We start from the raw sequence: 14,651 nt of genomic DNA, 5'->3' as shown, positions 1-14,651 counted from the left end.
ACCAACGAAATTTTTACTATTTACTCTATACAAAGATAAAGTTCTGGTTGGATATTATGGTTTTTGAGTCTCTCAGAAATTTTCAGCTTTTATCCACGTTTACTTGGAAACAATTAATTCAATATATATTGTATTTGACATTTCACAGTCAATATTGTTACCCTTTTCAAAAATACATGTCAAATTTATCATACAGCCTAAGACCAAGTTCAGTTTTTCATACTTACAAATCTACTAGAGTTGTTATTGCGGACAGTTTTAGCATTGCCAAAGGCTTCAAGGAGGGGATTTGATTCAAGAATGACATCTTTTATGTGCTGCACACGCTGGCCACCACCTGATACACGGGCAATGTATGACATAATATATTTGGCAGCAACAGTCTTCCCAGCACCAGATTCTCCACTTGAACAAGAAATTGAAAGTTACTTACAAACACATTTCCACAAATAATGCATTGTGATCATATCATTACTACTTTACCTTAACTGACATTTAGTTTTTGCAACAACACAAAATCACACATCAAATAAGCAATTATCCCACTGTTTCAAGTGTAATGTAAAGAAAATAATCATATGTGGAAAAAAATTACAAAGCTCTGGCTTTCTGGCATTAAGTCTACTGTGACAACAGAGTAAAAATTAATCATATACTGCAGCCAGAAACACTTTAACAATCTTTTTGACACAAAGTGTTTGAAGGTTGAACCACATAACATATTTTTCACTTGTTCAGATCTGATCCTTAACTAAGTGATATTACTGTGACATTTTGATGAAAAGTACTGATTCCTAGGAACTGAATGCACATCATGCACCCACCCATGAATGCACGCATGCATGTCCACACACACAATCATTGCTCATATACAAAAAATACCTACTTTGCATGTAACTCTGCTTGCAACTGAAAAAAATATTACAGAAATCCTGGAAATTCTGCTATGTGTGTCAAATACAAAAAGCTGCATTTTACTGCAACAGAAAGGATGCTGAAACTAAAGCCTGACTAGGACTACTTGTTATTTTTTTATGTAGTGCTACAGTGTTAACCCATCAGCAGGACACTGGTTAAGTTCAAACAATAGGAAGGAGGCTCCAAACACAGCCCAAACACATTTTAGCCTGATGCAGCTGGCAATAGTCAAATGGGCTGCTAACAGTGCCCAATAATACAGCACGTATGTCCAGAGTACTATTTGATCACTATGAGTGACCTGACATTTTGTTATGGTGCATTGGCAATGACTGACAATTTGATTGTGATTTTAGGAGCTCTGGTTGAATAAACTGAACTACAAGGTTTGTGGAGTGAACTAATAACTAATTTTCATAAGACTTTCCAAAACACAAATCTTGTTTGTGAATAATTTAAAAAAGTGAATTTCCCTATGATGTAGAAGTTGCACAAATTTGAAGTGCCTAAATGAAAGGATATCGCAACAACAACAACAACAACAACAACTACCACCACCACTTTGTCAGAAACGTTATATGATCAGTGAAATTCTTTAAAATTGTCTTCAGATGCAGTTCATCCAATGGAAATGGATAAAAATCAAACAATACAAATCGTGATACAGAAATTTCACCAAAAACAATGGATACTTATCACATGAAAAATATTTGTAGCATTACAGACAGGTTAGTATGTTATTGATTAAATAACATGAATGTAAGAGCAAACTTCATATTACAAATAGATTATAAACGAGTATCTGCTCTATATTCTTAAATTTTATTCTTTCTTAGGATTGAAGTTCTCTGTCAATGCATACTAGTATTTCTCTTAACCTCATACATGGGATAAGATGCAGTATAAAGTGCACAGAATTCTATAGTAAGGGCACCACTTAAGGATATGTGAAAAGGCACAAGTGACAAATGGATGTGGCAAACATCAAGGAAAATTAACCAGTAGATATTGTGTTGTAACTAAAAATTTATGTGATTAGGTATCAAACAAAATGTAGAAAATGGTGAAGAAATTAATGATGAGATAGATTCTGGTACAGTGATACAGCAATGTTACTGTCATACTTTGACTGCAAAATTTGCTTTCATAGAATTGGATTGTTATACAGAGAGATGGTAATGAAAATATTAAAAAGAGGTGAGAAATTACTCCCCCTCCCCAATGATAGATTAAACAAAAGTCCAACCCAGACCCCTGACATATCAAAAAAGTAAACACTGAATCTTCATTGTATTCAGATGACAATAAGGACGGGTGCAAACAGTAATATTAACTTACAGTAATTCAGTAATGCTGCATAGTTTTGATAGCAAATGATTGTATGAACTCTGCACATTGATTTCATGATTTTGCTATCTTTGAATAATAATGTAAGTATGGCCATATGGGGTACCAAACAATTTATGACTGGAATGAGAATTTCTTGGCACAAAAGACACAGTATGTTATTTTGGATGGAGGGTCATCAACAGAAGCAGAAACAGAAGTAACTTCAGGCATGCCCCAGGGAACTGTGTTATGTCCATTGCTGTTCATGTTGTACATCTACGATGTGGTAGACAATATTAACAATGACCTCAGACTTTTGAAGATAACGCAGTTATCTATGATAAAGTACTGTCTGACCAAACCTGCTGAAATATCGGATCACGTCTTGATAAGATTCCACAGTAGTGCAAAGACTGGTAGCTGATTTAAACATATGAAAATGCAAAATTGTGCAGTTCACAAAATGAAAGCTGTGGTACTGAGTGACTACAACATCAATGAATCACAATTAGAATCAGTCAACTCATACAAATATTTGGGTGCAATAGTTTGTTGGAATATGAAGGGGAATGTTCACATATGCTCAGTTATAGGTACGGAAGGTGGCAGACTGTGGGTCATTGGCAGGATACTGGGGAAACGAGTCTGTCTACAAAGGAAACTGGATACAAATCACTTGTTCGCCCCATCTTAGAATACTGCTCTACTAGAACTAACAGGCTAAACTGAACATATATACAAGGTATCCATAATTAAAGTTCCAATTTCGAGACACTGTAGAAAGAGAAACACCGCTCGAAATGAAGTCAAATTTGTACAGCATATTACTGTCGCAGGGGGAAACGTCACAGGAAAAACCAACAGATCCACATGTGTGCCTGTTCCTCAGTTTGCATTTGAGATGCCCAACATGACTGTCTCCATGAAGGATCATGTACTGCTGGTAAAGTCCTTTTCCAAATTGGTGACTGTGCACCAGTAGCCCTGCAGAAGTCAATGACACTCAAATGTATGAAAAAAGGGCATTGGTCCAATGTCTGCTAAGGATCTGGAGACAACGATTACAAACTTCAAAAAGACATGTTCTTTTGAAGAGCGATGTGGGACAGACAGAAAATCAGTTGATTCAGCATCTGTGGAAGATGCGGCCACAGCACTGCAGGTGGGGTCGAGTAGTGAAGTGCAGGCATGCAGGGCACGGGACTTAACATCTGAGGTCATCAGTCCCCTAGAACTTAGAACTACTTAAACCTAACTAACCTAAGGACATCACACACATCCATGCCCGAGGCAGGATTCGAACCTGCGACCGTAGCAGTCGCACGGTTCCGGACTGCAGCGCCTAAACCATGTGGCCACCGCGGTCGGCTGTCAAATGTAGAACTGTAGAATATGGGCATCGGAGAATCCACAAACACATCAAGTGATGACATTTCATTATGCAAAGGTGACTGTGCAGTGCAGGTTGACAGCCTCGTTTCTTGTAGGGCCATATTTTTTCCACGATATGCACCCTGCAGGTCCTGGTTCCTCTACCACCATTGGTAAATGCTATGAGAGTCTTTTGTGTACTGATGTCACTCCAACCCTTCAACAGCATGACTATGTGGATAAGACCATTTTTATGTACGATGCCTCTCCTACGCGCATTGCACAGCCTGTGAAATGGCTGCTGCAGAGGCATTTCAGAAATGCTAGGATTATCAGCTGTCATTTCTCTGCAGCCTGGTCACCCACTCTTAATGCATGAGACTTCTATATATGGTGTAATTTGAAAGATGTGTTTAGTGCTCCGATTATGAATGTGGCTGAATTGAACACACGCATTGAACAACACATTCTGAACGTGACCCCCGAGACACTTCAGTCTGTTGTGGAATGTGCTGTTTCTCAATTTCAACTTGTGGCAGGAAACAGTGGACAGCAAACTGAACATATCTTGCACCAGTCTCATCAAAATCACAAATCAATGTCACTTTGTTTTTTGTATGGTTTTTGGCCTCAGGACAATTAAACACTGATGGCATTTTGCTTTTTATGTACTTTTTGGCCTCAGGACACTTAAAAACTGATTTTTCCCATGTGGTACCACCCTGCTGTGCTGTGGTGAATGAGTTTACCTAACTAACAGTGTCACAACTGTTGACTGCTGAACTTGTGCAATCTTGCACATTGAACAGTACAGATGGTGTAATGTGCAGCTCAAACCATAGCTATCATATTGCGATTTATCTGTCATTTGCAGCCAACCCCATTTATGTTAAGACGAGTGAAACGCCATCTATTTGACATCATTCTGAGCAGCGTTTTGAACTTGACTTGGTAAACTCTTGATGATAGATGCCAGTTATGCCACAAAAGCCTTCTCACAACATTTCAAGAACTGGTATTAAGTGAAGAGCCTACAGATATTCATTAGCTCTCTATGTGTCGCACCTATAGGGAATGTGTAGACAGGAATACAGTGCTCACAAATGCATTTAGGCAGTCGCTCACCATGTACTCCATATCGGGTTGGAAGGGGAAGGAATCACAACATATGGTAACATACCAAGTACCTTCTGTTTTGAACTTCACAGCAATTTGCAGAGCGTGCATGTAGATTTACACACTATAGTTGTTATGTCACATAATAAGGAAAGTAAACAATGGAAGCATTTGTCTAGTATTTTCATTATTCTTACAACATGGAGGAAAAGATCTTCACACTGGGGAAATCAAGCTTATCTGAACTTCATAATGCAAAATCTGCATATGTCTGACCAATCAGAAACTCATCAGATAACATCACAAAGTTAATATTTATGAATATGCTGATACTGAAGCCAGGTATTAATCATCAGTTCAGGCAAATAACAAAAATTATAAAACTCATATTTCTTAAAGGCTTGAGACAGACATGAATGCTAGTTAAATAAGAAATATAAATAAACATATATGGTAAACCTGGTGGCATTCTTAAAGTATGTAAGTCATACCACTAAGTATGTATGATAACTACAGTGATATGTCCTATCAAGAAGGTACATTTTCATATTCTCCAGTCTCAGAATGCATCCAATCAATAGTATGAAAAATCACAAAAATAATAGCCTTGATTGCTTTGCAATACATCAATTACATCCCAAGAAATTGCGAAGCAAAGTTGATGCTTGAAATAAATGAAGTGCATAGCTTAAACACGTCCTGAGATTCAAGTGTGCACCTCACGCTGCCAGTAATCGTGATGTGACTGACATACTACATCAGTGGAGTGTTAATGTATAGCGTGGTATTGTATGACAACACATCATTTGCCCCTATTTCACTGATGGCACTCCTAAAGGGGGATAGTTTAGCGCATTCTTGAGCTGTACCTTACTTTAACTAGCGATGAAAACGAAATTGCTGTTCTGGCTGCTGTAGTGCACAATCCTCAGGTGGGTGTACGAGAAACTGCACAAGAGGTAGGAATAAACCACAGTAGTGTGCGCAGAATATTGCATGGGCATCGGTTTCATCCGCTCCATATCACACTGCACCAAGAACTGTATGGGAATGACTTTGAATCCCGCATTGCATTCTGTCGTTTTGCACTTCAGCAGTTGCAAGGTAATCCAGTATTCCTAAGCAATATGTTGTTTACAGACGAGACTTCATTTACAAATCATGGTAATGTGAATCTGCGGAACATACACTACACGTCCGTGCAAAATATTGACACTCCGTTGCTCATCAAAAACAGTGGAGTGTCAATATTTGGTGTGGTATCATTGCTAACTGTATTGTAGGTACCTATTTTTACCGGGGAACATTGAATGGACAGTGATATGCATATTTCTTGAACACACACTAGTGCTCTTCATTGAGGATCTAGGATTGGAGACTCGTCTATCAATGTGGTTCCAACATGATGGATGTCCCACACACAACGCAAAAGTTGCCAGAGAAGTTCTAGATGCAACATTTCCTAATAGGTGGGTGGGGCAGGGAGGTACTGTGCGATGGTCAGCACAGTCCCCCCCAACTTGACGCCATTAGACTTCTTTCTCTGGGGCGCAGTGAGAGAGTGAGAGAGTGAGTGAGAGAGAGAGAGAATGAGAGAGTGAGTGAGAGAGAGAGAGAGAATCAAGAACACCCAACAACAGTAGAGGATATGCAACATTGTATTACTGTGACGAGTGTGGCAATATCTGTAGAAACTCTACAAACTGTGCAACACTCTCGTTACCCGTCTGCAAACGTATACTGATGTAAACAGAGGGCACTTTGAACATATGTTGACGTGACACAGTTTCATTGGTCAAGATGTGGGTTTATTTTCTATGCTGGATGTAATGCACAACCGTACAGTTCCTGTGGGCAACAGGGCACTAGTAAATGTGTTCAGTAATGTGAATTAAAGTGTATTATCTCTAATTGTAGTTCTAGTTGTCATTTCGCTAGAATAAACATACATTTACAATTTGAAAAACGTAACTTTGCGTTGGACATGTTACTTGTTTATTTTTGTGGATTGTGCATACCTTCCCATTGTGTGAGCCTCTGACACAGGCAGCATGAGATGCACACTTGAGTCTCAGGATGTATGCTAGCTGTGCGCTTCATTTATTTCAAGCGTCAACTTTCATGCTACTGATTGTGTATGAAATAACAGGGGGTGTCCATTTAAAAATACAATACAATTGTATTTGTTTACATTTTAAAATTTTGCACTGTATTTGGTTTCCTAAGCCCTTGACATATGTTTATGCTGGTGAAAACTGTTTCTGAATATCTATTGTTGTTCCAGAGATATTTGGGGTGGCAGAGTTAGGCAAGAGACCCTGTATACACTGCCTGGCAAAAAAGTGAAGCCTTCAGAAGGCATGGTCGGACATCAATGTAATTTCATACACGTACACACTGTCGCCGGTATATAAATCATAAGAACTGCAATTTTTTTCTGACAGGTTGAACAACCACCAGAGTATCAAGGTTCCTGTCAACTGTGTCTGACCACCACAAGGAGGACCATTGTATTATGCACCAAGCACATCATAATCCCCATTCACAACTAAGCCTGCCATCCACGAAAAAGTAATGGACTCCCTGCAACTTTGTGTGTCAGCCTGTAGCACTTGTTGGAGACTAGCTGCAGCTGGACTAGGAAATTACCACGTCATAGGTTGCCGTTAACACTACAATGCAAATAGACGCATTTGAAGTGGTGTCATGACGAAGTCACTTGGACTGCTGATGGATGCCATCATATTGCATTCAGCGATGAATTGTGGTCCTCCAGTACCCCTGATGACCAGCATCAGTACATGCGGTGATCTCCCAAAGTTTTCGAGAGGCAGGTGATGTAACAACTGGCATCATGATGTGAGGGAGCTATCAGGTATGATTCAGCTGAAGACTGCTAGTGATTGAGGGAATTATGATGGCACAATGGTATGTCATGGATGTCCTGTGTCATAATGTGTTAACTCTCCTGCAACAGAATTGTGGTGCCATTTTTCAACAATAAAATGCTCATCCACACATGGCACTTGTCTCTATGAATTGTCCGCATATGTTGAGGTACTCCCATGGCAAGCAAGATCCCCAGATCTGTCTCCTATAGAATTTGCAAGGGACCAGCTCAAATTTCAACTTCCTTCCAATGCCACTATTTGGGTTATCTAGGACCAGTTAGAACAATTATCAGCCACCTTGCCCTAGGAGAGGATACACTGGCTTTATGACACCCTTCCCAATCAAATCAGTGCATGCATCCAGCTCATAGTAGATGACACATCATACTGATCAGTGGACTCACACTGCTAAGTTCGTTATAAATTTGACTTCAATTTTTAATTCGTGAAAAAGTGTCACATATCCTCTTCATCCATAACATTTCATTTTGTTCCCTCCTCCCCTTCAATGTGCTTCACTTTTTTTTTGCCAGGCAGTGTATTTATGTCAGCAAAGGACTCTCCAAAGTCAAAGGGGGAGGGGGGCAGGGCAGGGGAGGTAGGGGGGGCGGCGACATTTGTATGGATAGGAGGCAACATTTATGAATGAATGTGCCTTCTGAACCCACCATACTGTAGCGTTTCCAAAGTTACATCAATATTACTGCAAATAGCAGGCAGGAAGCAATGGCATCCATTGTTCTTCGAAGAAGGTTCAAAAATTTCTCATGTTATGAGGTTAAGCATTGCCCCACTGAAATATGGTATGTGCAGTTGCTAGAAGACAGAGTAGCACCTTGGGCTCTGAAACCTCCTCAGTGTAGGGATTACTGTTCTCAATATGCAGCAGTAGCATGCTGCAACCGTAGACATCCAAACCATCACATTAGGCACTTTGAAATTTTGATAAAGATCGCTGTTGTCACCAATGTAGCATAATACATGTATCCAGCCACCACTGTAGCTCAATATGAAGTGAGACTAATGAGAGGATGCTACATTTTGGCACCTTGTATGTGGATACCTGTGTTCATTTGTCCACTGTAGTATGGTGTGTGTGTGGTTCCTTTACAACAGCTGATACACAATGGCATGTGAGGCACCAGTCGAATCAGCAGAATATGACAAATTCATATGCCAGTATCCTCTATACTGACAAGACAAACAGGCATTTGTGAATTCACGGCCCTGATAAAATGTCATTTGGCTTCATTATTTTGTGGCTGGGGGAAGGGAGAGAGGGAAGGGGAGGGGGGGGGGGCTGCATAGACTTAGTGGCTTACTGTCCAGCTGTTGTAACCACACATTGTACCCTGTCATGATGTCTTGCTGCAAGTTCATACAGAAGTTCAATAATATTTAAATAAATCAGTGTAATGTGATAAAAACAATTCATCGTAAACAGTTTATTTCACCAAGTATTAACATTGATGAATGACAGACTTTCACAAAACGTAAGCTTCTCCGCAACAGTATATTCTAGTACTGAGTACAATCTGACATTCACTAGTTCACTAGCTCCAACTTGATGAAAATTACTGAAGCTTCAGAATGTAAAATAAACACATAGCTACATTAAAAGTAGAATTTATACCATTTGGAGCAACAGTGTAACATTGCACTCAAACGTGCATCAGCTGATCCCTGATCAATATATAAATTTCATGGCAAAAATATTCTGTCACTACTCAAACTCTGAATCTACATCTTTAAAACAAAGTGACACAGTTCCGCTGCCTATGACTGTATACGAGCGACTGCACCAGTCCGTTGGGTGTCAGCCTTAGTATACTGTCACTCCTAGGTTGTACAAAGCTTCTTAATAATCCCCAGCATTCAAATTATATTAGACATACAATTCAGATGTATATATGCTGTATTCATTAATACAATAAAACTAACTCGTTTTAATAAAATGCAAATACACATCAGTCTTAGTAACATTAGTCTGCATGAAACAATAAAAACCTATCTTTAAATACATTACATGGTACATTCTAATGTCTTCTTTCAATAAGGTACCTGGTGGAACCATTCATTTGACTGCATTTTGTACCAGTCATCAATTAATTAGATGAATGTATAACAGAATATCAATTTTACCAAACTAAATTATACTACATTACAACGTAATGATGCCACGAGGTCAGAATAAGGACAGGGCAAGTCATACTGGCTGCTTTATACAGGTTTTATTGTCTACAAAGTCCACTATCATGTTACTCCAGCTTACATAGCCAAATCGTACGATCTCAGGCGTGCAGACACACACACACACACACACACACACACACACACACACACACGTGAGCACGCACACAAATGCAACTCTCACACACATGACCACAGTCTCTGGCTGCTGAGGCCAGGCACCGTGTGTGTGTGTGTGTGTGTGTGTGTGGGCGTACGCACATTTTTTGTCTATTTTTGACAAAAGCTCACTTTCTGACAGTCTTTTTGTTGTACCTATCAGCAACTCAACATCTATGCTATACAGCGAGTAGCAACTATCCTTTTTGTAATATTGTTACATTCCATCAAGGATTTTCCATTGTCTGACAACTTTTGTTGAGATTTTCAATTTAAGAAAATGCATGACTCTGTAGCTTCGTGTGTTTAGCTGCTGTTGATCTTTAATAACTTACTGGTTATTGTCTGTCAGATTAGAAACACTGTAACTTTTATAATTTTTATTGTACAATTAAGTGGCTTATATCACTATCTGTTTCTGTCTTTTGGACTATGTAGGGCGAATGAAGTGCAAATAGTTTCCATGACTGTGTTTTTAGCAGATGACTACTGAATGCATGCCTTGTATGACCACAAGGCAGCCAAAACCTTATGCCAACTGCTGTCTACTCATTACTGTGGGGGAAAACCAACCAGTAACTCTGTTCCTTGCCACCTCCTGACTTTTTATAACAGTCTGCTCTGTCGACTAGCTATGGTGAAGACCATTGACATCACTTGCCCACACCTGTTAGTGTGGCCTTTAAAAGTCACATTACCAATCTTGCATTTTGTACACACATTTCCAAGCTCGGCACTAACACCAACTTCTGTTGCATTAAACACTTGCACTCACATTTCCTCTTTATTTGGCAACTTTGCAATGAATGTGCTTGGCATCAGACTGAGCCTTCTTGCTACATGGGAGATTGCTTCTGGGCTTCACAGTACACCATCCTTTTTGCAAATTTCTATCACTTACTGATGGTCCTCTGCTTTAAACATCCTTCAAGTTTGGATTCTTTCAGACTATTCTTTCCTCGTGTCACAATTTTCACAAACATTAGTGTGCTTTTACAACGTAAACAGAAGTTTGAGAAAGTTTTTCTGACCTTCATTTTATCACATCAACTGCAACACTGTATGTAAGGCCTTCTCAAATATGAAAGTGGACTTGGAAATGTTAAGGAATAATGAGCAGGCTATATGACGAAATACAATATGAAAATCAGTAACACTAAGGACATGGTAAAGAAATCTACAAGAATGGCGAGGAAGGTACCATCAGCAGACTTAATGAAGAAATGCTCTCAAAAGGGTGAAGGACTTTCATTATTTAAATAAAATTATCAGCTGTACTGTACACTGTAAAACAAATATGTTCTACAACACATGAAAAGAAAGATTTTTAATATAAAGAAAAGTCTGCTAAAAGTTAAGGTTGTATACCACCCACCAGAGAAGTACCTTGTCAAAAGTTGCAAGTCGAATACTACAAGCTATGAAGCAGAAACTTGGACTGTACAAAAATAAGAAGGTAAGAAAAAATTGTTTATCAGTGTGTTTGTGATGGGCGTAGTAATACCTTGGGACAGCACACCAATGAATGTGGAGTTGCAGAAATGGTTCTCGTGCATGATGTCAGATGTCATCATGAAATCCCCTCAATATTTCATTGACACAACTGACTGATATCTTCAGTTGCAACAAACTGAGCTATGACAGATGCCTCTTATTTATGCCAGTCTAAAAAGGAAATGCACAGATGCAAATGTCCTATATCTGGTGGCCAATATCAAAGATTTCCTATCAGTAGCAGGGAGGACAGTTACATCATCTGTTGGGTGATGAACCAAGGACTTTGGTGTGCACACGAAGGCTGTTGTTTCTATTGTGTGCTGCCACTGGTCACCACAGTACCCTCTTTTGGAAGCCACATGCTGAAGTACACATCCATCCTGATGAGTCAACAGTCTCACCATTTTCATCTGTATATTTACGTCACCACTGATGCATCTTCTCTTGTATGACCAATAGTTTCCCTTAGTGGCCACTGTGACTTTAATATTGCCAGCAGTGGACATTATGGTGTGCTATGTTGGAATCCTGTATCTGTTCAAAAGATTTCTGGAGCTGCAAGCATCTGGGATAGCCGATGGCAGGTTACAGGAACGACAGCCACTGCACATACACACAAGTCCTTGGTTCATCATCCAGAGGTGGCATATCTGTCCTTCCCATTTTCTATCAGGAAATTTTCAATACTGGCCACCAAATTTCTGGCCACTAAATTTCCAGTTTAGATTGCCATAAACAGGACACTCCATCTGTAACTCTGCAGTGTGTTCGTCACAACTTACGATATTAGTCAGGTGCGCTGATGAAATGTTTTGGGGATTTCACAGTGATATCCAACATTTTGCCTGAGAACCATTTCTGTAACTAGTCCGTTGGGAAAGCCTGAAGCAACATGAATTTTGAGCTGTTGTAGTAGTAGTAGTGGTTGTTGTTGTTGTGGTTGTTGTTGTTGTTGTTGTTGTTGTCGTTTGGTCAGCACCAAGGTCACCAGCATCCTTACTAAAATAGTGAGATGAAAGGGTTTAAAATGTTGAAAGTTGCATTATACTAGAAATGTAACTCACTCTGCTCCATTCCAACTTGCTTTCACTCACTCTTTCAAACAGAAGTACACAATATACAAGACTTAGTCTACAGTCAGTCTGTATAACCTATTGTTAAATGACATGTACAATAATAACACAATACCTAAAATAATTCATCAGCAGACTGACTGACTGATCAGTTGAAATATGTGAGAACTAACTACCCAGAAAACACATTAAAATCATCTACCTAATACCTTAAGTATAGTGTCAGATGCTATGAAGAACCTCATGAAACATTCATTTCATTGCCTTCTAACATAAGAAGCTAAATCAGTTGTTAAGCACCCACAGGCCTCTTGACTTGGTGAAAAACACATACCATTAAAATGTGACTTCAGATATCTGTGTGGCACAAACACTATACTCTGGTGGGTGCTCTCATGAATCTGTTTGCAAAAGTAGGATCACAGTTATATCTAGTAAAACATCAAGAAGATGAGAAAATAGGGTGATAGCCATTTTTACAGTGGTTTTCATTGTGCACCTACTTTTAAGAGATGAAGAAACAAAGATGCCCCAAGACAGCTGTTTGTGGAGGATATAAAGAGCTAGCCTCTATATTATTTCATTAAGCAGCTAGTTACAAAAAGAAAATACCTACAAGAGAACCGTTGTAACATCCTGCTTCCCCCTCCCAACCCTACCCCACTGAAAAAGAACTGAGAATACAACTGCAGACAATCCCAGTATGATAGCCCAGTTCTGTAAGATATTGAAAGTTGAGTTGAAAACAATCCTGACATCAAAAAAAGAGTTGTGCAAGATAAATGAAAGTTGGTAGTGACATTTCTACATCTTAAAGATAATTTCTATTCAAATTTTGCACTAGTCACATAAGAGTGGCACTAGTAGCATCACTATGAGGATGCAAATCAGGTTTTCTTCCAATACACACTAACTGTTGTGAGTGTGAGTTACCTTAGAGACTGGATGTGATGAGTTGATATTAGTCAAGAAAGCCTTTAAGGCGACAAAGACATCATTACCAACACCTCACTGAGTTTGAATGATGTCATGTAATAGGGCTATTAGAAGCTGTATGTTCAATCCGTGATATTGCACAAATACTTGGAAGGAATGTAGCCACTGTACATGATTACTTGCAGTGGTGGAAATGAGAATGTACCGTATTTACTCGAATCTAAGCCGCACCTGAAAAATGAGACTCGAAATAAAGGAAAAAAAAATTTCCCGAATCTAAGCCGCACCTGAAATTCAAGGGGAGAGAAAAGTTGTAGGCCGCACCTCCAAATCGAAACAAAGTTGGTCCGTTGTAATATGAGACACAATTTAGGTCGAATGAATGACGATACAGCTACAGTAGTTTGGTTCGGGTCGTAAGCTTAGCAGTTAAGCTTTACCACGTAGCCACTGCTATGCGTCAGGCGCTCCGTCCGTATTTATACGGGTGCCATTCCTTTTTCACGTGCTTCGTCTGGTTTGAATCGATTGCTTATTTTGCTTTGATCTGATAAGTGCCGTTTTCTTTGTTATAGGTGTTTGCGTCACTCAAGCTGAAAATGCATTACTGCACTGTGTCATGCATTGTTTGTCGCATTCTGATAGTGCGTGTTTACGGCCTGTCGCGGCTCGCGGCATGGCTTGCTTTTGTGCGCGCTACCGCTGCGTACAATTAAAAAAAAAAAAAAAAAAAAAAAAAGAAAAAAAGAGAGGAATCGTCTCACTAGCGAAACAATGGCAAGAGACTGCTATTTGTTGTTACTTACACTGCTGCTTTCTTTGATAATGATCAACAAGAACCAAATAATAGACTGCGTATGATAGAACATGTTCTGAACGAGAGTTGGGCGAAAATTTTTCTCCGTTTGAAAATCTTTGCGGCCGCTTCTTTATTACATCAAATTCTGCACAGAAATTAGAGACATCTTCGATTTAAAAATCTAGTCACTTGCCGTGCTTCATTTCTGACTGTATCACTATTAGGTATAAGAATAATACGAATATAAACATGACACGATACGTATATTCTTCCGTGTTTGCTGTTGTCTCACTCTAGTTTCGTAGTTTATTAGGCAGACAGGATTTAAATGGGATAGCAGCAAACACGAAAGAACACATGGCAAAATGTTTA

The 14,651-nt window shown here is 39.3% G+C and overlaps 1 protein-coding gene across 1 annotated transcript in view; it reads right to left on the bottom strand.

Moving 5' to 3' along the window:
• LOC126190751 (unconventional myosin-Ie-like) overlaps positions 1-14,651 on the bottom strand; it is a 367,405-nt gene that overhangs the window by 330,166 nt on the left and 22,588 nt on the right. The window contains exon 5 of the mRNA XM_049931260.1: positions 228-405. Coding sequence (XP_049787217.1) covers positions 228-405 — 178 coding nt within the window. The remainder of the gene's footprint in view (positions 1-227; positions 406-14,651) is intronic.

The sequence above is a fragment of the Schistocerca cancellata genome, chromosome 6 (genome assembly GCF_023864275.1).
Source record: "Schistocerca cancellata isolate TAMUIC-IGC-003103 chromosome 6, iqSchCanc2.1, whole genome shotgun sequence".
Taxonomy (NCBI): Eukaryota; Metazoa; Arthropoda; class Insecta; order Orthoptera; family Acrididae; genus Schistocerca; species Schistocerca cancellata.
Note: the sequence above shows the minus strand (reverse complement) of the source record. Positions and strands in the feature narration are given on the sequence as shown.